Here is a 25,496-nt window from a genome sequence, read left to right on the forward strand (position 1 = left end):
GGGGAAGAGATGCTGGCCACCAAGAACTGCCTCCCTCCCAGCACTTCCCTAGGGGGAGGATAGGCCACTCTCTGAGTACCTGAGTCTGGATGCGGTTCAGGCCTCGGAACCAGAGGATCTGGCCTCGGCGCAGCTCCATCTCTGCATGGTCAATCTCATCCAGCCCCTCAGCATCCTTGGTGATTTCCTCTTTGGCCGTGCCATGCCCAGCCTCCTTCAGGAACTTCAGGGATTGGGTAGGTATTGCAGAGATGATCTGAGAACAGGTGCAGTGAAGGGGAATACATCAGAATCAGGGTAAAAAGAGTTGTCAGCCAACTTGCATGGGTCAGGCCCTTGGGTAGGCTACTCTTTGCCCTATCACTCTTTCCACTGGGAGAAGCACCAATTTGTTCAAGCAGTATTCGCCAAGTGCCCACCAACTGCTCAGCTCTCAGGAAGGTTTTTACATTTACAGACATACAAAAGAGAGCTTATATTCTAAGTTATCTACCAGCCATCTGCCTAGTTACCTACTTTATTTCCCTCTTTCTGTCTTACTTCTTCCTTCTCCATTTTGCTACCTGTCTTTTAGGAGAAACATAACTATAAGGTATAGTCCACTAGGAAAAGACAGAGATCATGACCTGGGGGAAAACAAATCTGGAGAGAAGATGGTCACGTTGCACATATATGGGCAAGAGCTAGAGAAGGAGATTGGAAGTGAGTGGCTCCCTTCTTAGTTACCACAAGCAAAATAGTGCTGTGTTATAAAAATGTAGTGAAGGGATACTAAAAGTTTGCTTTGGCTTTAAGTGACAAAGTGGGTGGGACCGTCCATGAAAGAAGGGGACACATTATCAGAAGATATGGAGGAGTAGGTTTGGCGTGAAATTCAAAATAAATCACTTGCTGAGTTCAGTCAGTTCTCTACAAACAAGATGAGGAGTAGGCAGGGCTCAGATGGGAAAGAGGGAATATGGGCAGTCCAACATACAGCCAGGTGTTCTGAAATGGGAAGACTATCAAAGCTCTGCTTTTTGTCTTTTTTTTTTTGAGACAGAGTGTCACTTTGCTGCCCTCTGTAGAGTACTGTGGTGCCATAGCTCACAGCAACCTCAAACTCTTGGACTCAAGTGATTCTCTTGCCTCAGCCTCCCAAGTAGCTGGGACTATAGGCACGTACCACAATGCCTGGCTGTTTTTTAGAGATGGGGTCTTGCTCTAGCTCAGGCTGGTCTCTGAAGCTTATGAGCTTAGGCAATCCGCCCACCTTGGCCTCCCAGAGTGCTAGGATTATAGGCATGAGCCCCATGCTGGGCCAAGTCATGCACTTCTCCTAGAGAAAGCCATGGAGAGAAATAGAAGAGGATGGGGAGCCCCAAATATGTCCACACGCAGCCCAGAGACAGATTGCTGATTCATTGGAATAAGGACTTGTGCTTTGCAAACTCTTCCACTTCGACAACGCTTCAGTTTTTTTTCTTTTTTTAAGAGAAATTCCTTTAAAAAGTTGTACTCTTGGGCTGGGCACAGTGGCTCACTCCTGTAATCCTCGCACTCTGGGAGGCCGAGGCAGGCAGATTGCCTGAGCTCACAGGTTCAAGAGCAGCCTGAGCCAGAGCGAGACCTTGTCTCTAAAAAATAGCCATGTGTTGTGGCAGGTGTCTGTAGTCCCAGTTATTTGGGAGGCTGAGGCAAGAGAATTGCTTGAGCCTGAGAATTTGAGTGAATTTGCTGTGAGCTATGATGCCATAGCACTCTACCAAGGGCAACAAAGGGAAACTCTGTCTCAAAAAAGAAAAAAAAAAAAGTTCTATTCTTCTCAGAGAAGCTAAGGAATTTTCCTGCCTCCAGGCATCATTAGAGAGAAAATCTTGAACCACTGACGTGTGTGGCAGGCACTGCTTGTCCCATGCAGGATCCTACGGTTAGGAGAGAGGAGAAGATGAAGATGAGGAGGGGGGAGTTTGCACAACTGCTTGCTCAGTCTCTTGCCGAAGAGAGGGGACCTGCAGGCCATGCAAAGGCAGGGGAAGGTGTGCCCATACTCACCTGGCCCCAGAGAAGTTCTCCAATCCCAATGAAGAGACACCACAACCACTGCGACAGGTTGAGCTTTGTACAACTGAAGGGTTTACCCCCAAATTCCACAATGAGAATCTAGGACACAGAAAGGGGGCAGTCTGCCATCAGGGAGGTGACTAACAGAAAAACAGTCCTCCAGCCAATGCCACCAAAGCCACATCATCTCCCCTGCCCCAGGATTCTTGGGGTGGAAGTCCTGATTTGCTTGCTGGGGAAGGGGAAAGAAGAAATCTGGAAGGAGAGGCAGAGACAAATAGTCTTTATAGAGCACTCTGATGAGGAGACAGACATAGTGACTATGATTATGATGAACGTAAGATTTGGGGGAGCTGGTGGAGTTGGAGGCTTCTTGTGACTAAAGCCAGTGGGTGACAAAGAGAAGGCACAACAATGGACAAGAGAACTGAGGATGAAGGCAAGTTAAGGGACATACCCTGCTGAGGGATTGGAGGGGAGCTTGTTTGTTCCACAGCAAGCTCAGAATCTCTTGTATCCATAGGCGTTTTAGTGTACCTCTGACTAGGGCAAGAAAGAAGGGGCTCAATCCTTTTACCACCAGGGCAGCTACGCCTTTGACCCTGGTTCCCACAGGAGGAGCCCCAGCTGGACTATGTCAACTACACGTTCACCATCCCAATATTTCTCTGTAGAATCACCCAGCATTTTCCACTATAAGCCCATTCAAAACAAAGGTAAAGGGACAGGGAGATAGTCCCTACTATATGCACAGACAAGTTTCATGTATGCTAGCAGGAGGCATGGTAAGGGGCAAGCAGAGAGAGTGACCCTTCTCTTGGTCACTTTGTGAAATTTCTGTGTATTTAGAAAGATAATGAAAAGATTCTACAAGTCTTATTTTATTCACAGGCAGACTGGGTTGTGACCCCAAAGCAATGCACAAATGGAAGCAAATTGGGAACTCCAAAGCGTTTCAAGCTCATGGCATCAGTCCCCATCCCTCCCTCACTTCTTTTCCTGGGTACTTAGGGCACAGTGGCTCCCAGATTCTGGCCTTTATCATCCCAGAAATGCTACCCCGGCCCTGGATAGAATCTCACCTGGCTGACGAATGTGCCCAAAACCACAGTGCAGAAGATGAGGTTGTGGTAAATGCCTGCAAAGACATTCTTCTCTCCATGGATCTTTCGGGAGTTGATTTCATTGAAAAGTTGCATCAGCACGAAGGTATTGAAAACAATGGTATAGTGTTGGCTGGGTGGTGCATGCAGAGGTGCCTTCCTCCCACTATCGATGTCAAAGAATTTCTCACCTGATAAGAGAAACACTGGAGAGTAAGTGTGGTCTGAACCAGGAGTCAGAACACATTGGTCTGGACTTACGGGTTGCTTATGGCTGGTTTCCATTACGATTGGTCAGCATCTGAACTATACTTGTTATTAATTTTTTTTAAAAGACAGAATCTCACTCTGTTGCCCCAGGCTAGAGTGCTGTGGCATCAAACCCCGGGACTCAAGCAATCCACTTGCCTCAGCCTCCCAGGTAGCTGGGACTACAGGTGTGCACTACTATGTCTGGCTAGGTTTTCGATTTTTAGTAGAGACCAGGTCTCTCTCTTGCTCAGGCTGGTCTGAAACTCCTGAGCTCAAGCAATCCAGCCACTTGGGCCTCCCAGAGTGCTCAGATTACAGACATGAGCCACTGAGCCTGGTTATTAAAATTATTAAATATTTTATGTATTAATTAATTAATTTATTTATTAAGACAGAGTCTCACTTTGTTGCCCTGGGTAGAGTGCTGTGGCGTCACAGCTCACAGCAACCTCAAACTCTTGGGCTTAAGTCCAGCCTCCTGAGTAACTGGGACTACAGGTACCCACCACAACACCCAGCTATTTATTATTATTATTATTTTTTGAGATAGAGTTTTACTATGCTGACCTTGGTAGAGTGCTGTGGTGTCACAGGTCACAGCCACCTCAAACTCTTGGGCTTAAGTGATCTTCTTGCCTCAGCCTCCCAAGTAGCTGGGACTACAGGTGCCCGCCACAACACCCAGCCATTTTTTGGTTGTAGTTGTCATTGTTGTTTGGCAGGCCCGGGCTGGGTTCGAATCCACCAGGCCTGATGTATGTGGCCGGTGCCCTAGCCGCTGAGCTACAGGCTCTGAGCCTATTATTATTATTTTTGATATAAAGTCTCACTTTGTCACCCATGGTAGAGTGCTGTGGCATCTTAGCTCACAGCAACCTCAAACTCTTGGGCTCAAGCGACCCTTTTGCCTCAGCCTACCAAGTAGTTGGGACTATAGGCGCCTGCCAAAACGCCCTGCTATTTTTTTTTTTTGCAATTTTTGGCCGGGGCTGGGTTTGAACCCACCACCTCTGGCATATGGGGCCAGTGCCCTACTCCTTTGAGCCACAGGCGCCACCTGCCCTGCTATTTTTTAGATAGGGGATCTCGCTCTTGCTCAGGCTGGTCTGGAACTCCTAAACTCAGGTAATCTACCCACCTTGATCTCCCAGAGAACTAGGATTACAGGCATGAGCCACCTTGCCTGGCCTCCAAGTTATTAAATATTTTACATGTTAGCCCTGGTTTCCCCATCTGACCCTCCTTCTATTTGTTCCGTTAATATGCTTTCGTGCAGTGTGGCATGGTGGTAAGACTATATGCACTGGGGTCAGGAGACATAAGTTTGCATTATAGCCCAACTATTTACTCATGATGGGACCTGAGCTTCATTTTTGTGATCTATAAAAATATAAACAATAAGGCCACCCTTGTGAAATTCCTTTTTTTTTTTTTTAAAGGTAGATACAATATCAGCTACAGATAGTGATTTCATTTATTTATTTTTTTGCAGTTTTTGGCTGGGGCTGGTTTGAACCCACCACCTCCGGCATACAGGGCCAGTGCCCTACCCCTTTGAGCCACAGGCACCGCCCCTCCTTGTGAAATTCTTAAGAGGACTACATAAAATAGCACAATGCACCATGTACCAGGAATACAGGAAGCACTCAGTAGGTGAAGCTGCTTTTATTCCTAGTCTGTGCTACCTTCCTTCCTCAGGCCATTCTCTGCCCCCATCTCCATCTAGCACTCCAGCTGCTGCCCAACCCCGGCTCACCAGCAAAGACAAGGAAAAAGATGACAGCAAGCTGATAGACCGCATGGCCCAAGATATTCTTCATCATAGTACGTGAGATCAGAGGCTTATTTCGGCCATAGGGGCGACGCTTCAACAGAGAATCTGTAGGGGGCTCTGTGGCCAGGGCCAATGAAGCAAAAGTGTCCATGATTAGATTAACCCACAGCATCTGCACAGCTTTCAATGGGGAATCCTGGTGGGAAGAAGAAGCAGTCCTTTTAGCTTTCCTCGGAAACCACCCCACCTCTGCATCAGCCCCCGCTTGGCTCTGGAGATGGCTTAGCTCTTGCTCTCCACCTAGACTGTGAATTTGGTCACTTTTAGGGGAGTGACCTTGAGAAAGTTACCTAATCTCTTTGAGCTTTGTGTTTCTCATCTGCAAAATGGGGATAATAGTATCTACCTTGCAAGGCTGACTGTGAAGAGGAGAGAGCACATACAAGTGCTCATCACAGTGGCTGACACCTAAGAGCTAATTAATGACAGGTAACTTATCGTTCCACGTAAGCAGATAGAGACAGTAGACCTGGTAGAGCTAACTCCTGCCCCTAACATTACTAGCCCTTTCTCCTTAGCAGACACAATGTATCTCCATCCCATGTTCCTTAGTCCTTGCCTCATCCGTCCCACATCAGCTTGCCCACACCCCTTCACCTGAGTGATACAGGCTCCAGTGAAGGCCACTATCACAGCCACGACATTGACAGTGAGCTGAAACTGCAGGAACTTGGAGATGCTGTCATAGACATTTCGTCCCCACATCACCGCCTTCACAATGCTGGTGAAGTTGTCATCTGTCAGGATGATGTCTGAAGCCTCCTTGGCTACATCTGTGCCTGCTATACCCTGAGGTAAGATGGGGAAGGAAAACAGTGTCATGCAGGACAAAGCAGACCATGTCTATATCCTGAACCCCGATTTCTAGGAAGCTTCAGAAGTAGGTACACATGTTAGAGGGCCTGCTAGCCACCTAAAAGAAAATGAAGAGAAAATGAGTCTCTGTCACTCTACAGAAGAGAGCTGGGGGCAGATGCCACTGCCTTACTACTGAACCCAGACTTGGAATTCCAGCCATCTCTGATGTCCTTTTCTCCCTGCTACTACAACCTCTATCTTGGAAACTAATTCAAAGGTAGGAAACCAATCCTATCTATTCTACCTCCAAATTCTTCCATTGCCATTATCTCATTGAAGCCTTGTCTCCTCCACACTTTTGAGAAACTCTACATTTTGCTCTAGGAGATCTGGCAGCGTAGTTCAGAGGTTCTATCTTTGTTCAAAATCCTGTCAAAGGGGAACCAACCACTAAAGGTTTCTGAATAACATCTCACTTTTGAAACAGTGAGCTAAGCCTGGCAGTCATTGCCCTTAACGACAATTTTTTTGCCCACAATCTACTGATGTATTTCAAATCCTCTGAATCTCTTTACAGTCTAGACTTCTACTCATATCAGTTCCCCAAGCCTGAAACATCCTCTTTCCCCATCTATTTAAATCCTATCCATCTTTAGGGCCTCATTGAGTTAAACCCAAATTGCTCTGCAAAGCCATCCCTCCCATCCCCAGCCCATATTGCAGTGTATGGCTCTTACGTGGATCCTGATTTGGACAAATAAACTATAAAAACCATGTTTATGAGCCAATTAAGAAAATGTGAACACCGACTAGATACTTCATGACAGTATGGAAACATCAATTTTGTTATGAGATAATGGTATTATGATTCTCTTAGATATATTTTATGGTACTGAATTTTTTATGGGTGAAATGACATGATTCATTTGCTTCAAAATATCAGCTGGAGTGGGGAAGGTCAGTGAGACAAGTGCTGGTAATTGTTGAAGCTGAGTGATGGATACTTGTGATTTGTTATATAATTCTGAGTTTTGCAAATTCTCAAAATTTCCTAAATTTCTTTTAAAAAGAGGGTTCCCTAAAGATATATTCCTTCTTAAATATCTTTCCACTGCTTAAAAATCACAAACAGTTCGGGCGGCGCCTGTGGCTCAAGGAGTAGGGCGCCGGTCCCATATGCTGGAGGTGGCGGGTTCAAACCCAGCCCCGGCCAAAAACCACACACACAAAAAAAATCACAAACAGTTCAATCATAAGCTATGTAAGCAAGAGGATACAATCTAGGGGCTTCAAAACCTCTCTGAACAAAACCTCTTTTAACTGGCATACATGTTGAAAACACAAACATTTCTGGTCCTCATCTCAGACCTTACTGAATCAAGATGAATCTTAGAATATGTAATTTCAAATAACTTTCCAAATGATTCTGATGCTCCCAGCCATACAAGTGAAAAGCAGAGTACTGAACAGTGGTGGCCAGAGAATACATCTCACATGGAACTGAATTTTCTATAATATCACCATGTTTGTGGGTAAATTTAAGCTGGACTTGCTTTTTTTTGAGACAGTCTCGCTATGTCACCCTCAGTAGGGTGCTGTGGTGTCACAGCTCATAGCAACCTCAAACACTGGGGCTTAAGCGATTCTCTTGCCTTAGCCTCCCAAGTAGCGGGGACTACAGGCGCTCGCTATGATGCCCGGCTATTTTTGTTGTTGTTGTTGCAGTTGTCATTGTTGCTTTAGTAGGCCTGGGCTGGGTTTGAACCTGCCAGCCCTGGTGTATGTGGCAGGTGCCCTATCCACTGAGCTATGGGTGCCATCTTGCTTTTCCTGGGTAATAATCCTTCATGATCTCACTGTCTTTGTTATCTGTTCTTTGTACTTGATAGGTCCCCAATTACATGTTATCCCTGGCCAGATAGGTTGCAGAGATGGAGTTACCAACAGCCTGTCCTGGCTTCCTGATGGAGAAGGCAGCTTGCAGGCAGAGGAAGACATTGTGCTGAACTTACCATGGCGAAACCAACGTCTGCTTTCTTCAGAGCAGGCCCATCATTTGTGCCATCACCAGTGACAGCCACCACCTGCCGTTGTTCCCCAACAGTGCTGTCAATGATCCCTGGCAAAAAGAGACACGTGACACAGTGAGCACAGGTATGCCACCGGGGGCCATTTGAAGACAGAGACCTGGGGGTCAGACTGCACCACTTCCATCTACCAGCTAGTCACTTGGGTAAGTTACTCGTCTTCTCAGCTTTAAACTTCTTTATTTACAAAATGAGAATAGTTTTACCTGCTCTGCCTAGTTCAAAGTACTACTGGCAAACACAATATGGTAATTGTTAAAAACAACTTTGTTATATGTCATAGTCAGCAAGGGCTCAGATGTTTGCTAAACTGTATGTTCCCCCACTAGCCTGGGTACTCTCCCAGGACCTCCCGACTTAGACTGCAGAGGTGCTTGAGCTGATGGTTCTTACCTGCTCTCGCCCTGGCCTACTTTCACCAATCACAGGGACCCACTTGGGAACCAATCTCACCTTTTACCAGTGTGTGCTTGTCAGTAGGGGATGATCGTGCCAGGACCCGAAGCTTAGGCCAGATCTTGTCCAGCTGTTCTTGCTCTACCTGTCAACACCAGAACACACCTGGATCAGTCAAACTCAGAACCACTATTCCAGGAAATCTTACTTCTCCACATACTTTGAGCTACTGGGGGATCTGATACTCCACAGCCCCATGGGGGAGTCTTATCCTGGCCTCCAGGGGAGAAAAAACAGCCAACTCAGTCTCCAAGGGTGGATTTACTAATGGCGATCATTCAGGCCCTTTTTTTCTTCTTTTTCCTCAGAGTTCCCTTCTTGGGAACGAAGCCTCTATTCTTCTACCCTTAACAGGAACTGGGCCAGGGTTGTTCATGGTTGGCTCAGGTGGCCAAGTGGTGTGTCTGAGGTTTTAGGTTTGATTTCTATGTAGATCAGGAACGCTTTGGTCTGCTTCATACCCACGCACGTCCTCTATTAGCCATCGCTATCCAGAGGGTAGTGACGTATGAGGAGTGGGGTAGGGGGAAATCATTACAAAATCATCCCATGACTGAAAAAGCAGAAAAAGACACGAAAAGGTGGTGACATCATCTGAAAAGACAGGTTGTGAATGGAGATAGGAAGAAGAAGAAAGACAACTCCCAATTTTACCATCTGAGCAGTTTTGGTACAAAGGGATGTTTCTATGTGAATAAATTTTAGTATAGAAACCACCCACTTTCTCCCTCATGTCCCAGATGCCTTAAGCTAGTAACGTCCTTCCCTCGTCAAGTGAGGCCCTGGTTCCTCCCACCCAGGACCCACCTCGCCTTTCTCATTGCGGATGAGTCGGTTGAATTCTTTGCCTTCTAAGCACAGGAAGTCATCCCCAGGTGTCAGAATGCCACATTTGGTGGCAATGGCCCGGGCTGTGTTGATGTTGTCACCTGTCACCATTCTTACAGTAATGCCAGCTCGCTTGCATTTGGCAATAGCTTCCGGCACCTATGGACAGTGAAGAAAGAGGAAAGGCACAGATGAGGGTGGTGATCCCGTAAGCCACCCCTGTTCATCTGTCCCTTTACTATGGAAAGGAGAGAGGCACACTAGGAGCAGATTCATGGGGCATAGGCTAAGTCTGGTCAATCTTATGTTGCTAGGTGATAACTCATTTCCGTCCACCCCATAACAGTCACATTTGAACTTACCTTATTGTACGATGAATTAAAGGAGAAATTTGCTTCAGGAGTCAGGGGTAAATACTTGCTCTTCCGCTTATAATCCAGGCTCCTCAGCAAGGCATGGATGGCATTTTGAGACTTGGCCACTGCTTTCTTTTCTAGCAGGAGCTTTTACCACTCTCTGCCCACCTGGCCCATGCTCCAACCATGTCAACTTTTTGTGGTTTCTCAAATGCATGGCACTTCCTCTTGCCTCTGAGCCTCAACAGATACTCCATCTGTCCAGACTTCTCAGAAGCAGAGACTTTTTAATCTCCTAGTGTCTAGAATAGTGTCCAGCACACAGCAGGTGCTCAGAAAGAATGTGTTGATTGAAAGAAGGCAGCTAAAGACAAAGTTGGTATCCCTTTAATTCTGCCACCCAATTATTATTATTATTTATTTATATATATTTTTGAGACAGAGTCTCATTCTGTTGCCCTGGGCAGAGTGCTATGCTATCATCGTAGCCTCACGGCAACTTCAAACTCCTGGGGTCAAGAGATACTCTTGCCTCAGCCTCTGAAGTAGCTGGGACTACAGGCACCTGCCAGGATGACCAGGTAGTTTTTCTATTTTTTTTTGTTTGTTTGCTTTTTTGAGACAGAGTCTTACTATGTTACTCTTGGTAGAGTGCCATGGTGTCATAGCTCACAGCAACTTCCAACTCCTGGGCTCAAGCGATTCTCTTGCCTTAGCCTCCTGAGTAGCTGGGACTATACGCGCCAGCTATTTTTAGAGACGAGGTCTTGCTCTAGCTGAGGCTGATCTCGAACCTGTGAGCTCAGGCTATCCACCTGCCTTGGCTTCCCAGAGTGCTAGGATTACAGGCAAGAGCCATCACGCCCGGCCTAGTTTTTCTGTTTTTAGTAGAAATAGGATCTGGCTCTTGCTCCATCAAGCTGGTCTTGAACTCCTGAGCTCAAGCAATCCACCTGCCTCATCCTCCCAGAGAGCTAGGATAACAGGCCTGACCTCATTCAACTTAACAATAGTTATCCTAGCTCTCTCTCAAATAATAATCCCAACAGAACCTTTGCTTCTCACCACCCTAGACAGCATTAACTCTAGGAAGTCTGTATTCTATCAATTTGGCATGCCACAGCAGTTCTGAGAATCAGGAAGCAGAGAAATCTCTATTCCTATCAGTTAGAAACAGGTGATTTGTCTGGGGTCACAACTAGAAAAGGAATGAGTACCCCACTTTCTATGACTCTTGGTGACTTCCCATTAAGTCATACTGGGTCTATGTATAGGCCAGGGGTCCGGGGCCAGGGAAGACTGCCATTCATGTTTACTTGCTCCTTCTCCAAGCCAAAGACTCACCTCTGGGCGCACAGGGTCTTCGATGCCCACCACTGCGATACAGGTCAGTTCAGTGAGGATTTCATTCTCGTTGTCCCAGGAGGGCTCTCCATCCTCAAAATCCCGGTAAGCTAGGCAGATAGTCCGGAGTCCCTCACAGGCCATGGGCTCAATGACAGTACGTACCATATCATCTCGGTCTTTACTCTTGAATGGTATTGCTTCCCCTTTCTGGTCCAGGATCCGGTTACACCTGGAGAGGTGCACAGTCAGAAAGCAGGGTCTGCCTTCCCTCTCAACATCTTTCTACAATCATTTATGGACATTGTGGCAATCTGTATTTTTCCTAAAGACACTGTTCCATGTGCAAACCTCTCCTTTATCCATCTCTCAGCTGAGTCCCTCTTTCCAAGGTGGGGTGGCCTGTGATGGAATAAGGTCTAGGTAATCAGAGAGTGTGATGCTCCCATGTCATCTGTTCTTATTCATGTATGAGTGCAATGCTGAGTCCTTTGTGGATTACCTGCTCTTTTAAATTTCTTGAAAGTAGAGACTTTTTCAACCCCTAGTTTTTAGAATAGCACTCGGTACATGGTAGAGGGGGATGCTAAACAAGACTGTGTTGATTAAAAGATGCTGACTAAAGGCAAGTTGGGGCACTGGTTAATTCAGCCCTACTGGCCCTGTACCCAAGTGGGGTAAACTTTTAGTGATCTATGGATGACCTAACCATTTTTTTTTTAAGTTATGTGATTTCCCTCTAATCAGACTTGGGAATAGGAAAGAAGTGAGAACACAGAACTAATATTTCTAGTGCTTGCTATGTTCAAGGCATTTCATATACACTGAATCATTTAATCATAGTGAGGTGCGTAGCAGTCCCGTGAGCAGGGTGAGTATTACCACCTCTGTTTTCAGAGTAGGAAACGGAAGTGCAGACGGTCTGAGTCCTGGCTGTGCTACTACTAGCTGTATCACCTTGTGCAAGTAACTTAACTATGGTATTTCTGTTTTCTCATCTACTAAACAGGGATAATAAGAGTGCTCTCCTCACTGAGTTGATTAAATAAAATCAGCCACCTAAAGTACTTAAATACAATGCTTGGCCTTAGGAAATGCGCAGATATTAGTTATGTCACCACCTGGCTGGAAGGTTTACCTGCCATTCACATCGGTTCAGCATGGGAGGTGTCACCCAGATCTTTCTGAGAGGAAGGAGGATCTTTTTTTTCTTTTTGAGACAGAGCCTCAAGCTGCTGCCCTGGGTAGAGTGCCATGGCATCACAGCTCACGGCAACCTCCAACTCCTGGCTCAAGTGAGTCTCCTACCTCCACCTCCCAAGTAGCTGGGACTACAGGGGCCCACCTGGCTAATTTTTGGTTTCAGCCATCATTGTTGTTTGGTGGTCCCGGGCTGGATTCGAACCCGCCAGCTCAGGTGTATGTGGCTGGCGCCTTAGCTGCTTGAGCCACAGGCACTGAGCCGAGGAAGGAGGATCTTAAAGGGTAGAAGCAGGGATGAGTGCTCACTTGCGCAAAATGATCTCAGAGGCGCCCTTGCTGAACATTCGGAAGCCCCCACTGGGGCTCCTGATGACTGTGCTCATTGACTTGCGCACGGAGTTGAAGGTGTACACTTTGTAGAACTTCTCCTCGGGCACCTCATTACGCACTGCCTGGTAATCCTGCTTCAGATCCGTGACAAAGCCCAGCAGAGCACATTCGGTCTTGTTGCCCACCTGCCTTGGCAGGCCTCCCTCCTTCTCTGGAGGCTGAGAGAAAAAACACACAAGACTATTGAATAAGATGCCTTGACCAGGAAGAGAACTTAGGAAGGGAAGCATTCACTTACAAAACTTTCTCAGATGCCCAGAGCCCATGAAGGAAACAAGGTTTGTGTTTCGATTTTTTTTCCTTTAATTTAAAACATTTTTATCTTTAGAAATAGGGTCTTGTGCTCTGTTTGTGCAGGTTGGAGTGCAGTGGTACAATCACAGCTCACTGTAACCTTGAACCCCTAGGCTCAAGTGATCCTCCTGCCTCAGCCTCCTGAGTAGTTGGGATTACAGGTATGGTACCACCACTCCTGGCTAATTGTTTTCATTTTTAAGAGATGGGGTTGCTCAGGCTAGTCCCAAATTCCTGGGCTCAAGTGATTCCCCCATCTCAGCCTTCTGAGTTGCTGGGATTACAGGTGTGAGCCACTGTATGCAGCTGTTTTTTGCTTTTTTCAAGAGTAGGCAGACAGAGGTCAGTGGTGACCATGATCCCCAAGCCTCCCAAGGATTAGGGGTTTGTAATTTGTGGTAGTACTGGTGTCTCACCCTGCATGAGTCTTATTCTAATACCCTCTTCCTTGTTTCTGGAAAGTGAGTAGTTTACTCCAGATAAGCTCAATTCTACTGCCAACAAGAGTTTCCTTGGAGATAATTGTCTTTTCCTGGCTACAGACTCCTGTAGGGTCTCTCCTCCAACCCTCCATCTACTCCCATGGATTATTCCAGTCTTAGCCAAGTATGTTCACTTAGGAGTGAGAAGGGGCAGGTGGCAGGTGGCACAGCAATTCAGGCAGACTAAACAACAGGGAGTTTGTCTCAGAGACAGTGAGTGTTCCCTTCTAACCACCCATTCTAAGTGCCCTGGCAAAGGAAAGGCTTACCAGAATCTTGGAGGTATAGGCACTGTTGATAGAAATGCCATTGACAATCAACTCCAGGACCCTGGGCAGGAAGATATCAGGGCTTGGGATCTGACGGTAATGGGTGCCCCCAATATATGCTTGTACCACAGTCATGCGGTTCATGGTCAACGTGCCTGTCTTATCAGAGCAAATGGCTGTGGCATTGCCCATTGTCTCACAAGCATCCAAGTGTCGTACCAGGTTATTGTCTTTCATCATTTTCTACAAAGGAGAGGAAAAAAGACTTGAGAGTGAGCCAACTGGGCTCTCGTGGATATAGGTCATAAGGCATTTCCTAGCCAAAATCTTTCTACATTTCTTTCTCCAGTCTCATACTCAAATGCAAGATACACTTTTTGTCAAATTCTTAAGATTCTATTGGGCTATATAAACATTGATGCTTCTGAGTGAGATGATTCTTCCACAGTGCCAGGGACTTCTGCTCTTGTGAGGCACCACCCAAAGCTCACAGAGGATAGAATTGGAGAATTCAATTCTCCAATTCAGTGAAAGGGGCACTGAATGACACCCTCTCCTCCTACCTGTCCTAAAGGAAGAGATAGTATTGTTTCAGTCTCACCTTCACAGAATAGGCCAGTGAGATGGTGACAGCCAGTGGCAGCCCCTCTGGCACAGCCACCACCAGTACAGTGACACCAATGATGAAGAACTTGACCAGGTACTGGATGTAGATGGGAGTGCACTCAGACAGCCACGTTCTGCCTTGTATCACGAAGGTGTCAATCACAAAGTATATAATCAGAATGAAAACTGTGATTGTAGACATGATCAGACCTGCCCAAGGAAACAAATCACGTGAACCCAGGCTGGCGGGCATTCCCAGGGTCCTAGTCAGAGATAGATGGGTATGAGTTATAGACTTTGCTACCAAAAACCACCATCTCTAGGAAGACATGTTAAAACCCCTCCCCTTTCTTTGCTGCACGTACATTATAGCACAGGGAACAGACACCGGTTTTACATTCCAAAGATAAAGGTTCTAGTCTCAGCACTGCACTAACTTAACTTGTGGCTTTGGATAAGGTGTTGACCTGCTCTAGGCCTGTTTCCTAAACCAGATTTCTCATCCTCAAAGAAAGGGGTTCATCTGTTTTCTGAAACAGCATTCTACTATTCTATCCCAAACCTACCCTCTCCCCACAATTCATAAAGTTGTGATTATACTAGTCCATTTCCTAGTAGTTTATCAATTTTCACTTCTTCCCTACTAGCCGGTGAATGTGGGGCAATTCAGTTTGTTTACAGAAATGCCCTTGTAGTGCTAGCCATCACCTATGACTGACCCTCAGAACAGGGCTTTCCTGACTCGGCGCTTGTAGCTCAGTGGTTAGGGCACTGGCCCCATGCTCCAGGGCTGGTGGGTTTGAACCCAGCCTGGGCCTGCTAAACAACAATGACAACTACAACAAAAAAATACCCGGGCGTTGTGGCGGGCGCCTATAGTCCCAGCTACTTGGGAGGCTGAGGCAAGAAAATCGCTTAAGCCCAAGAGTTTGAGGTTGCTGTGAGCTGTGACGCAGCACTCTACCCAAGGCTACATGGTGAAAAAAAAATAGGGCTTTTCAATATTTCCCTCATCATGGAACACATGGAACAGTAACAGAAAAAATATGGTGTCTGCGGTGGGCCAGACAATTGCTTCACAACAACCTATGAAATACATTACTATTATGGTCTTATTTATTTATTTGTTTTGGAGACAGAATTTCACTTTGACCCCTGGGTAGAGTGCCATGGCATCAGAGCTCATAGCAACCTCCAGCTCTTGGGCTCAAGCAATCCTCTTGCCTCAGTTTTTCCATTCTTAGTAGAGATAGGGTCTTGCTTTTGCTTAGTCTGATCTCGAACTCGTGAGCCCAAGCAATCCATCCGCCATGGCCTCCCAGAGTGCTAGGATTATAGAGGTGAGCCACCGAGCCCACCTGGGCCTTGCTCTTGCTCAGGCTGGTCTTCAACTCCTGAGCTCAAGCAATCCACCCATCTCGGCCATCTGAAGTGCTAGGATTATAGGTGTGAGCCACTGCACCTGGCCTGTGGTCCTCTTTTTAAAGGCGAGGAAATGTAGGCACAGAGACGTTTTTGGTATGGCATATTGGGAGGGTGACTGACCATTCTGATTTACCTAAAACTGAACAATTTCCTGAAACGTGGGACTTTGTAAAATCAAGGAAATCGTCCAGGCTTAGTGGCTCATGCCTGTAATCCTAAGCACTTTGGGAGGCTAAGGCTGGAGGATTCTTTGAGCTCAGGAGTTCCAGACCAGGCTAAGCAAGAGCAAGACCCTGTCTCTACTCCAAATAGAAAAATTAGCTGGGCTTGGTGCCCACAGCACAGTGGTTATGGCACCAGCCACATATACCTAGGGAGCTGGGTTTGAACCCGGCCCAGGCCAGCTAAATAACAATAACAACTGCGAACAAAAAATAGCCGGGTATTGTGATGGGCACCTGTAGTCCCAGCTACCTGGGAGGCTGGGGCAAGAGAATTGCTTAAGCCCAAGAGTTTGAGGTTGCTGTGAGCTGTGATGGCACAGCACTCAACTGAGGGCGACATAGTGAGACTCTGTCTCAAAAAAAAAAAAAAAGAAGAAAAATTAACCAGGTGTGGTGGTATGAGCCTGTAGTCCCAGCTACATGGGAGGCTGAGGCAAGAGGATCGATTGAGCCCAAGAGTTTGAGGTATACAGTTTATATACAAGAGATTCAGAGTAGCCAAAATTAGCCAGGTTATTAGAATGGAAGGAAGAGGCTAGACCAACACAGCCCAATGGATCTTTCTGGGATGCATAGAACATTCTCTATTTGCACTGCCCAATATGGTAACACGGTTAATGTGATTGAGGAACTGAATTTTAAACTTTAATTAATTTAAATTGCAATAGTCACATGTGGTGAGTGGCTGCTATAGTGGGCAGCTTCCCAATGGGTGCTCAATAGGTCAGCATCATGGCGTCATGTGGGGGTTTGTCAGAAATGTAGAATCAGGCTCCACCCCAGGCCTCCTGAAGTGAAACTGCACTTTAACAAGAACCCCAGGTAAGCTGTACACAGAGAGATGTACTGATTATGACAGGTAAACAGAGGGTGAGGTCAGAAAATGAACAGCGGTAAAAGACCATACTTTGGGGGATGAGGCCACTGAAGGAGCAATCTTCCTTTTGTCCCATCCTCTCACTTCCCTGGGCCCCTCCATTGAAAGAAGGTGGTGGGAGAGAGAATGCATAGAGGTGAGTGATGGGGAAGTGACTTCCTTACACACAGTGTATGTGGCCGGCAGCCTACCCACTGAGCTATGGGCACCGAGCCCTTTATTTGCGTTTTATTACTCTGTGTTTAGCCAGATGCTATTACTATCCTAGGGAATTGCCTTCAGCACACTGCAGGCTTCTCCATCCTTGAGGAATTTATAAGCCAAAACATGAGAAGGTAAGCAGTTATCAATGTCTTCCTTCTTCTGATGTAAATCTTCTTTGTGATATATGTTCTTTTTTTGTTTTTTTGAGACAGAGTCTTACTATGTCACTCTTGGTAGAGTGCCGTGGCATCACAGCTCACAGCAACCACCAATTCTTGGGCTTAAACATTCTCTTGCCTCAGCCTCCCAAGTAGCTGGGACTACAGGTGCCTGCAACAATGCCTGGCTATATTTGTTGTTGTTGTTGTAGTTGTCATTGTTGTTTGGCAGGCCCGGGGTGGGTTGGAAACTGCCAGCCCTGGTGCATGTGGCCCATGCCCTAGCTGCTGAGCTATAGGCCCCGAGCTGTAATACATGGTTTGTTTTTTTCTTTTAGAGACAGAGTCTACTTTATCGCTCTCGGTAGAGTGCCGTGGTGTCATAGCTCACAGCAATCTCCAACTCCAACTTCAATTCTCTTGCCTCAGCCTCCCAAGTAGCTGGGACTACAGGCACCCACCATAACACCCGGCTATTTTTTGTTGCAGTTTGGCCGGGGCTGGGTTTGAACTCGCCACTCTCGATATATGGGGCCGGCACCCTACCCACTGAGCCACAGGCGCCGCTCATGATATATGTTCTTTATTTCTCATACATTTGGGTGAAAGGGGCCTCAAGGCCCTTAACCTTGCACAAAGAGCAAATTTCTCTCTGTAGCAAGGGTCCTCAAACTTTTTAAACAGGGGGCCAGTTCACTGTTCCTCAGACTATTGGAGGAAAAAAAAAACAAACTATGAACAAATTCCTATGCACACTGCACATATCTTATTTTGAAGTAAAAAAATAAAACAGGAACAAATACAATCACATTGCCGCATGTGGCCCGCAGGCCGTAGTTTGAAGACCCCTGTGTGTAGAGTGGCCAAACAGTGGCAGAGGTAGGGACATAGTTACCTAGACCCAATTAGCCATTCTGAAATTTAAGCTTCTTTTTGCCAGTCCTGGTTGGTGTGGGAAGAAGGGGATCACAGTAGTGAGGATCCAGAAAGATACTGATCAACAAAAACTAGGCTCTACCTACTCACCAGCTTTCCCAATCTGAACAGCCAGGCGAGTCAGCTTGCCCTGCAGCACCGACTTCTCCTTTTTAGGCACCTTGGACACCTTCTTTTCCTTCTCCTCGCTGTCGATTCCCTCTTGGCTGTTGAGTGGCTGGATTTCCAGGGCCACTCCATCCTGGGTCTTTGCTAGGGTGTGCACAGAAATAGGACAGGTGAGCAGGAAAAGTGTTAGCAGAGTGGCAGGCAGGTGGAAACCAAAAAACCCTCCTGTCTTCCTAGAATATACCTGGGGCCCCCTGACATCAGTTCCTACCACTCTCACCCCATATTAAACATGGAACTTACCTTCAACCCTCTATTGGGGTCTTTGGAATAATATTCTAACAACTGAAGATGAAACAAGGGTGCGTTTAGTGGCAGCTTCCTGGCATCGCTTCAGAGCCCCAAACCAGGTTTATTCCAGCAAGGGGATTAATGAAGTCAGTAAAGGCTATTACCAACAGCCCCCCTTCCTGAAATTCAGTGCTTAAAATAATGAATCTTTACTGCAGAAAGGGGTGGAAAGAAAAGGTTGCAGATGTTTCTAGAGCATAAGCCTGCTCTATTAAATAGTTTCTCTCTCTCTCTCGACTATCAGGAAAGACACACAGACCCAGGATTATTTTGGGGTTAAGCTTTTTGGCAGCGAGGGATGAAGCTGATGTGAGGGACCCCCCTGGAATAAGAGAAAGCAGAGGTAAAGACAAACATCAAAATCCATTGTGTTTTTAAAAGAGTTAAAAGAGACCTAAAGGTAAAGAACTGTTTCTGTTTGGCCCTAGTTCTCTGATGTGATAACGTCATTTCTAAAGATCATTATGATGTGGGTTAGTTACAAAGGGAAAAAACTCTAGGATTTGTCCCAAGAGAGCAGTTCTTGCTGGTCTCCAACTTTACCCCTGCAGAGTTCAGTCCCTTGCTTAGGATGCTCTTCCTGAGAGCCTGTCTCTGCTGTCAGACTCACAAACAAGACAAGAGACGAGATGCAAACACAGCCACCAAAAAGAGAGACACACATCAGATCAGGAGGAAGAAAACATTGTGGAGAGAACAAAGAAAGAGGTGGAGAGACAGGTCCAGACAAAGGGCTATCTCCAAGCACCCCTGAGAAGACCAGGAGAGAAGGAATCCAGACCAGAAGACACCGATGAGGAAGCAAGAGGAGGGTGCAGGGACTGCCCACCCCAACCCCCTCCACCATAAGGACCCTAAAGTCTTCCAATCCAGAAACTGATGACTGCTGGTGTTTAAACTCATCTGAGGGCAATGAAACAAAGAGTTCAGCACCCTGGGAAGAGCAGAGCAATCCTACACGTCCCCCGAGAGAAACCTTGACATGAGATTCTACAGCCAACAGCAGAGGGTGCTGTTGTCCCATTTTAGATTGGATTGGAACTTGAGCCCACCCCCCACCCCAAATCTCTGCACCTTCCTCAGGATGAGGGATCTGAGCCACAGCAGCAGATAACAGATTGATGGAACAAAAAGGGAGAAGGCAGATGGCCTGGAAAGGTCTGGTTTGAGCGTAGGCAGGTAGAGATGGTAAATGAGTGGGTAGAAAGGTTACCTTTGTTGCGATTTTCAGAGACTCCTTGTTTTTTACCTGTTTGAACAAGAAAGAAAAAAGTGGGGTGGAAACCCAGAATGACTATTAAGAGATCAGATATCCAATTTCTTGGTCCTGCTCAGAGCCCAGAAGGGCCACAGCAAAGGGACTGGGTTTCAGGGAAGGGTCTGCTTCCATTCATTCTTGCTAGAGGCTCTAATGAATCTTTGGGATACTGACCAAACACTCAAGTTAGGTGAGTGCACACTCACCCCTGAGCTGCTTTCTCTTGGAGCATGGTTGCTGCTGGGAGGGTGAGTCACATTGCTTGGAAAAATGGAATGGGGATTAGAAAGCAAGAGACTGAAACTGTTTGTGCCCAACGGCAAAGGCCCTGAAGGTATCTCCATGTTACTTCGGGGGCACCAGGCAAGCTTCCTCCTTATTCATCTGCAGGTAGCTGCAGAAAGGAACTGTCTAGTTTCTTTTTCATGAATTGTCCTCCACTAAACAGCTCAAGATGATCCTCTAGACAAGTGGTAGAAATCCTTCTCTGCCCTAAGGGAAGAAGGAATGCTTACGGAAAGGTATAAATTTGGTTTTAGTATTTTTTCCTCTTTTTCCTGTTATTCCTTTCTTCAGCAACAAGTGAATGGCAAAGACTGGACCAACCTCAGGGTAGACATTACCTCTCTGTTCCCACTCTCCTAGCTGTGTCTCTTTTGCACTGAGAACCCACAGTTTCATCAGGAATCCATTTTATTCTTCTGGCCAGTTATCCCTTAGTCTTGATGGTTCATTTACTCTCCCATTTTGAGGAAGAAACTATGGGGAGGAGGTGTACATAGAGGGCATTTTGAACTAGAGCACCTAGCCAGCTCTTTTTTAGGCAAGCTTTATCCCTTTGTAACTCACCAAAAGACACAAAAGTTGAGGTTCAAATTCACCCTGATTTGGGATCCTAGAGCCAGGATCTGGTTTTCCTCAAAGCTCCCTGGAGAGCCAGGGTTTATATCTTTATCTCAGCAAGGAGTATGGATATCTGGATATCTTGTTTCTTCATTCCAGCAGATTATTCCAACCAGGCTTTCCATCCAGATTTGCTTCTTTGTTTCTCCATTAGGATGAGAGGGAAAAGAATCTCATTCTGGATGCCCCTTACCTTTCTTCTTCTTCTCCTCTTCCTCACCCTCATTGGCCCCCAAGAGGGTAAAGATGATTCCAGTCTGGGAGTTGATACCCACAGCAGTCACTACCATCCGGCCAGAACCTTCCATGACATGGGTCCCTATATGGAAAAGGAGAAGATGGAAAGGAGGGTTTCTAAATAATCCCCTACTCCATGGATAATGATATACTTAGCATAGTAGGAAAAGAATAGACCAAGTGAATTGGTAGTAATGAGGAAAATGTATCTAACCTGTTTTAGGGTAAGCCCTCCTTCTGCCTCCTCCACCCACAACCAGCAAACCCCTTCAAGGCCCTCACAGTATTTGTTTCATGGAAAATCTCATTTGGGGCTGGGCATGGTGGCTCACAGCTGTAATCCAAGCACTCTTGGGGGCCGAGGCAGGTAGATCACCTGAGTTCAGGATTTTGATACCAGTCTGAGCAAGAGCAAGACCCCATCTCTACTAAAAATAGAAAAATTAGCTGGGTGTTGTGGTAGGCATGTGTAGTCCCAGCTACTTGGCAGGCTAAGGCAGGAGGATGGCTTAAGCCTGAAAGTTTGAGGTTGCTATGAGCTGTGATGCCACAGCTCTTGACCCAGGGTGAAAAAGTGAGACTCTGTCTCAAACAAAACAAACACTCCCCTCGTTTAGATTGCCAGATGTCCTTGTATTCCAACCACCAATACTCTGTCCCAGTTGAACCCAAGGGAAGGAGATGGGATAGAGCCAGAAGAGAGAATAAGGGTCTGGATCCTGTGGCCCTGCTGTCTAGGGAGAGGTAAAACGGGAACCTTGGTAGCCAGAGGCTATACCTGAGAGCAACATGGGGTCACTTTCCAGGGACTTCTTGACATGGTCTGATTCTCCTGTCAGAGAGCTTTCGTCAATCTTCAGGTCATTCCCCTGGATCAGGATCCCATCTGCAGGCAGCAGGTCACCTAGTACACAAAGGGAAGGGGACACAGTGAAGGAGGGTGAGTGAGAGCCTGGCTAAGGGTGGGGTCCTCCAACTTCTCAGGTTGCTCCCATTGGCTCTACCATTAAAGCAAGGGCCCAGGGAGTATCTCAGAGCCTTTACAAGACAACTAAAGGTCTCTACAACCCAGGACAAGACTCCTTTCCAGGTATTATAAATTCAAACTATTACCAATTCCTAAAGACCTTTCCATGGCTTGAATATTATACACTTTTAACCCTAAGACACACAAGGTACAAGTGTGACAATCTTTGGGGAGAGTTTCAGCTACTGCTTTCTCTGAAATTGCTTCCCACAACTTCCTTAAACGCTAACGTAGAAGCCAATACAATTTGGGATCTTTTTGGGTTTTCAGCAATTCTCAGCCCTCTCATGCCAAAGGATCTACCCTTCAAATGTGGGGTGGTGGTCATGGTGGCATAAGTATAAGAAACACGGAGCTCTCACCATATTTGATTTGGGCGATATCACCCACCACAATCTCAGCCACAGGAAGCTGGATGAGGTGACCATTTCGGATAATGGAGAATTTTTGCTCCTGTTCAATGCGGCTCTGCAGCCCCCGAAATTGCTTCTCTTTGCTCCAATCATTAAAGGCAGTCACTAACACCACGACGATCACTGAGAACAGGATGGCCGCCCCTTCAATCCAGCCAGCTTCTGCCTCTTGTTCATCTTCTGGGCTACTTGCAACTTGACCACACTCTGTGCCAGGGAAGGGAGAGAAATAGAGGGGCTTTTGTTCACATTCAGAAATGAGAGTCTTACTTCCACAGTCCCCTTTCAACAATGCCCGAATAGAAGAGGATATCAGAGGATAGCAGGACTGAGTGTTGTCACAGCACCAGTATAACTATTTATGTTAATCCACAAGAAGCAAATGACTAAATACAACAAAATGTCAGTGCAAATTGTAGGTAAGTCACATGTAAGCTTACACTTACGATTCTTAACATGGTCAGGCTCCCACTGCTACATATGATAATGCCAGATAATTGGTAGGGGCTCTTTGAGATGCAGGGCTTTGTTGGTTGGGTAAAGGTAGTGAATCCATTACACCATGAATGAGGATTCAATGGGAGAAGGGGGAAAAAAAAACTTTGGAATATGGATGGGTTGGGAGAATAGTTTACTAGCTACTAGTTGGTTTTCTGTGGAGAGTCCATTCTAAATAATGGAAGAAGAGTTTTAAGCTATAATCTGTCAACCACCAGTACCGAGTGCTTTTTGGTGGTGGTGGTGGTAAGAACTCAGATCCCCCAGGGTCATGCTGATCTGTTTAGGACACTCACGTTCACTGTCTTCACCAGCGGGGCGATAAAAGGACAGGACCAGGGAGATGATGGCTGCGATCTCCAGGATGATGAGCGTAACATCTTGAAGGGCTTCCCACACTAATTCTAAGAAGGTCTTGGGCTTTTTGGGGGGTATCACATTCTGTCCAAACAACTGCCTCCGCCTCTCCAGATCCACAGGGTTTCCAGATAGACCTGAAAATGAGATAAGGGTGGATAATGAGTGGGGGGGGGGGGAAGGGGAATATAAAAGAAGGCAGCTAAAAGATCTATTTTTTAAAAAGACTTCTTGCTTCCTCATTTGCCCAAGTGTGAGATCCAGGTAGGGTGGCCAACCATCTCGATTTGCCCACGCCCACGACTCAGAGGGTGTGGAACTTTCAGCCTGAAAATGAGCCAAATGGGACTAGCTAGTCACAGGGCCACTCTCTCCTCTTAGTAACCAGGATAGGCTAACTCAGACGTAAAATTTCATCTGCTCCTCACTGAGTACGTGCTAGGCTCCAGCTCTAAGAACATAAACATTAAAACATCTCTTGGAATTCACATAGAACTTTTCTCTCACATGTAAATACTGTAATGATTTAAATACAGCGTGAGAGGCCAAGGTAGCTCATGCCTATAATCCTAGCACTTTGGAATGCTGAGGTGGGAGGACTGCAAACAAACAAAAAACATTAGCTGGGTTTAGTGGTGGGCACCCGTAGTAATGTGCACCCAGGAAGGTGAGGCAAGAGGATTGCTTGAGCCCAGGAGTTTGAGGCTGCAGTGAGTTATGACGATGCCACTGCCCTTTAGCCCAGGCAACAGAGTGAGACCCTATCTCAAATAAATAAATAGTGAGAGACCAAAAAAGAACTAGCTATCTCCTCAAGGTCATGTAACATGGAGATAGAGCCCGTTGGGAGAGCCTATCCATGTATCCTGATTCCAAGTTCCAGGAGCTTTAGGAGATCATCAGAGCAGAGACTTCAAGACTATGAGGTATCCCCTTTAAGTACATGCCCCTCCTTTTTTGTCACATACACACAGACACATACCATTAAGAGGTACTACTATTCTAAGTTGGTACTAAGTAGGTATTAAGAGAAGGACTATTATTCAAGTTCAATAAAAAGAGAACAAGAAGGGCTAGGTCATAAAGTTTTCAGATACTACACAGTCCGGATTACCAGTATCTTCCCCACCAACACATACACATGCTTAAGTGTATGTGTTGTGTGCCCACACAACATGTAGCATACACACACCACGCAAACATACCACATACTACGTATCGCATACACACACCCCCACACCCGCCAGCCCACTTGTTCCCAGAGGGATGAGAGATAGGCTGAATGCTTCTCAGGGGCCTTCCCTACACTTAGACCCTTTTACTGGACCCCAGAGGGGCTACTCTTTAAGGCAGTGATTTTCAACTGGTGTGCTGTGAGAGGATCTTAGGTGTACCCAAAATCTTTTAAAGATCGGTAACTAAATTATTTTTGAAAGAAGCTCAAAGTACAGTAAGTATATTCTTTTTTTTCACTCTTTCTTTTTTTGATCAAAGTAATCTTAAGTGTATCTTAGAAGTTCAACTATAGGTTCAAGTGTACCATGAGATTAAAAAAGGTTGAAAAACACTGTTTTAAGTGAAGAGAGGAAATCCTACCATAGCAATTAATACCAGTTGGCTCTTATCCAGTTGATTACACAATGAAGCAAATTAATCTTGGTTTTGGAAGCTGTTGGCTGCCTGTTTGATGGGTTCCCTATAGGCAAGGAGGGGTGAGTTTTTTCTTGAAGGTCTTTGCCTTTCAGCCTGTGTAGCTGAGGAAGGTCAGGATTGGAGGAAGAGGATACTCAACTGAGCTTCACATAGACAGTAAGGAAAAGCTGTGAGGGCAAATGTAGCTAGTGATGCTAGGGGACTTCATGCTTTAGACAACATGAAGGGCTATTACATTGGTGGGGAAGAAATGTGGACATAGGGTGCAAAGCAAACTTGCTATCTCCACTGAATAGAACCTAAGAGTATTACCTTAAATGGCAAGAGGGGAGATTTGTGTTAGACCTGAGGAAGACATTTGGACAGCAAAAGATTTTGAAAATGTGAAAACAGGTATCCAAGGGAGTATTTTATGTAAGGTTTGAGATGGCTTCTATTTCTTCATCCTAAAAACAAAAACCATCAAGAAGTTGTCAGACACTCATGGTTCTGGGAAGGTAGATGTGGGTCCTACTAGGAGAT

The 25,496-nt window shown here is 46.1% G+C and overlaps 1 protein-coding gene across 6 annotated transcripts in view; it reads right to left on the reverse strand.

Annotated features, from left to right (window-relative positions):
• ATP2B4 (ATPase plasma membrane Ca2+ transporting 4) overlaps positions 1-25,496 on the reverse strand; it is a 104,352-nt gene that overhangs the window by 14,082 nt on the left and 64,774 nt on the right. For 4 of the 6 annotated variants that reach the window (XM_053605548.1, XM_053605553.1, XM_053605551.1 and 1 more), the window contains exons 3-20: positions 23,261-23,458; positions 22,416-22,673; positions 21,805-21,930; positions 20,983-21,108; positions 19,842-19,877; positions 18,260-18,421; positions 14,341-14,555; positions 13,740-13,982; positions 12,611-12,852; positions 11,102-11,333; positions 9,381-9,560; positions 8,571-8,658; positions 8,043-8,149; positions 5,830-6,021; positions 5,155-5,368; positions 3,126-3,337; positions 2,035-2,142; positions 80-256 (exon numbers count right to left, since the gene is read on the reverse strand). In XM_053605548.1, the coding sequence (XP_053461523.1) occupies positions 80-256; positions 2,035-2,142; positions 3,126-3,337; positions 5,155-5,368; positions 5,830-6,021; positions 8,043-8,149; positions 8,571-8,658; positions 9,381-9,560; positions 11,102-11,333; positions 12,611-12,852; positions 13,740-13,982; positions 14,341-14,555; positions 18,260-18,421; positions 19,842-19,877; positions 20,983-21,108; positions 21,805-21,930; positions 22,416-22,673; positions 23,261-23,458 (3,116 nt within the window). The remainder of the gene's footprint in view (positions 1-79; positions 257-2,034; positions 2,143-3,125; positions 3,338-5,154; positions 5,369-5,829; positions 6,022-8,042; positions 8,150-8,570; positions 8,659-9,380; positions 9,561-11,101; positions 11,334-12,610; positions 12,853-13,739; positions 13,983-14,340; positions 14,556-18,259; positions 18,422-19,841; positions 19,878-20,982; positions 21,109-21,804; positions 21,931-22,415; positions 22,674-23,260; positions 23,459-25,496) is intronic. The other 2 variants (XM_053605550.1, XM_053605552.1) reach the window with 1 other exon arrangement.

Source organism: Nycticebus coucang, chromosome 10, assembly GCF_027406575.1.
Source record: "Nycticebus coucang isolate mNycCou1 chromosome 10, mNycCou1.pri, whole genome shotgun sequence".
Classification (NCBI taxonomy): Eukaryota; Metazoa; Chordata; class Mammalia; order Primates; family Lorisidae; genus Nycticebus; species Nycticebus coucang.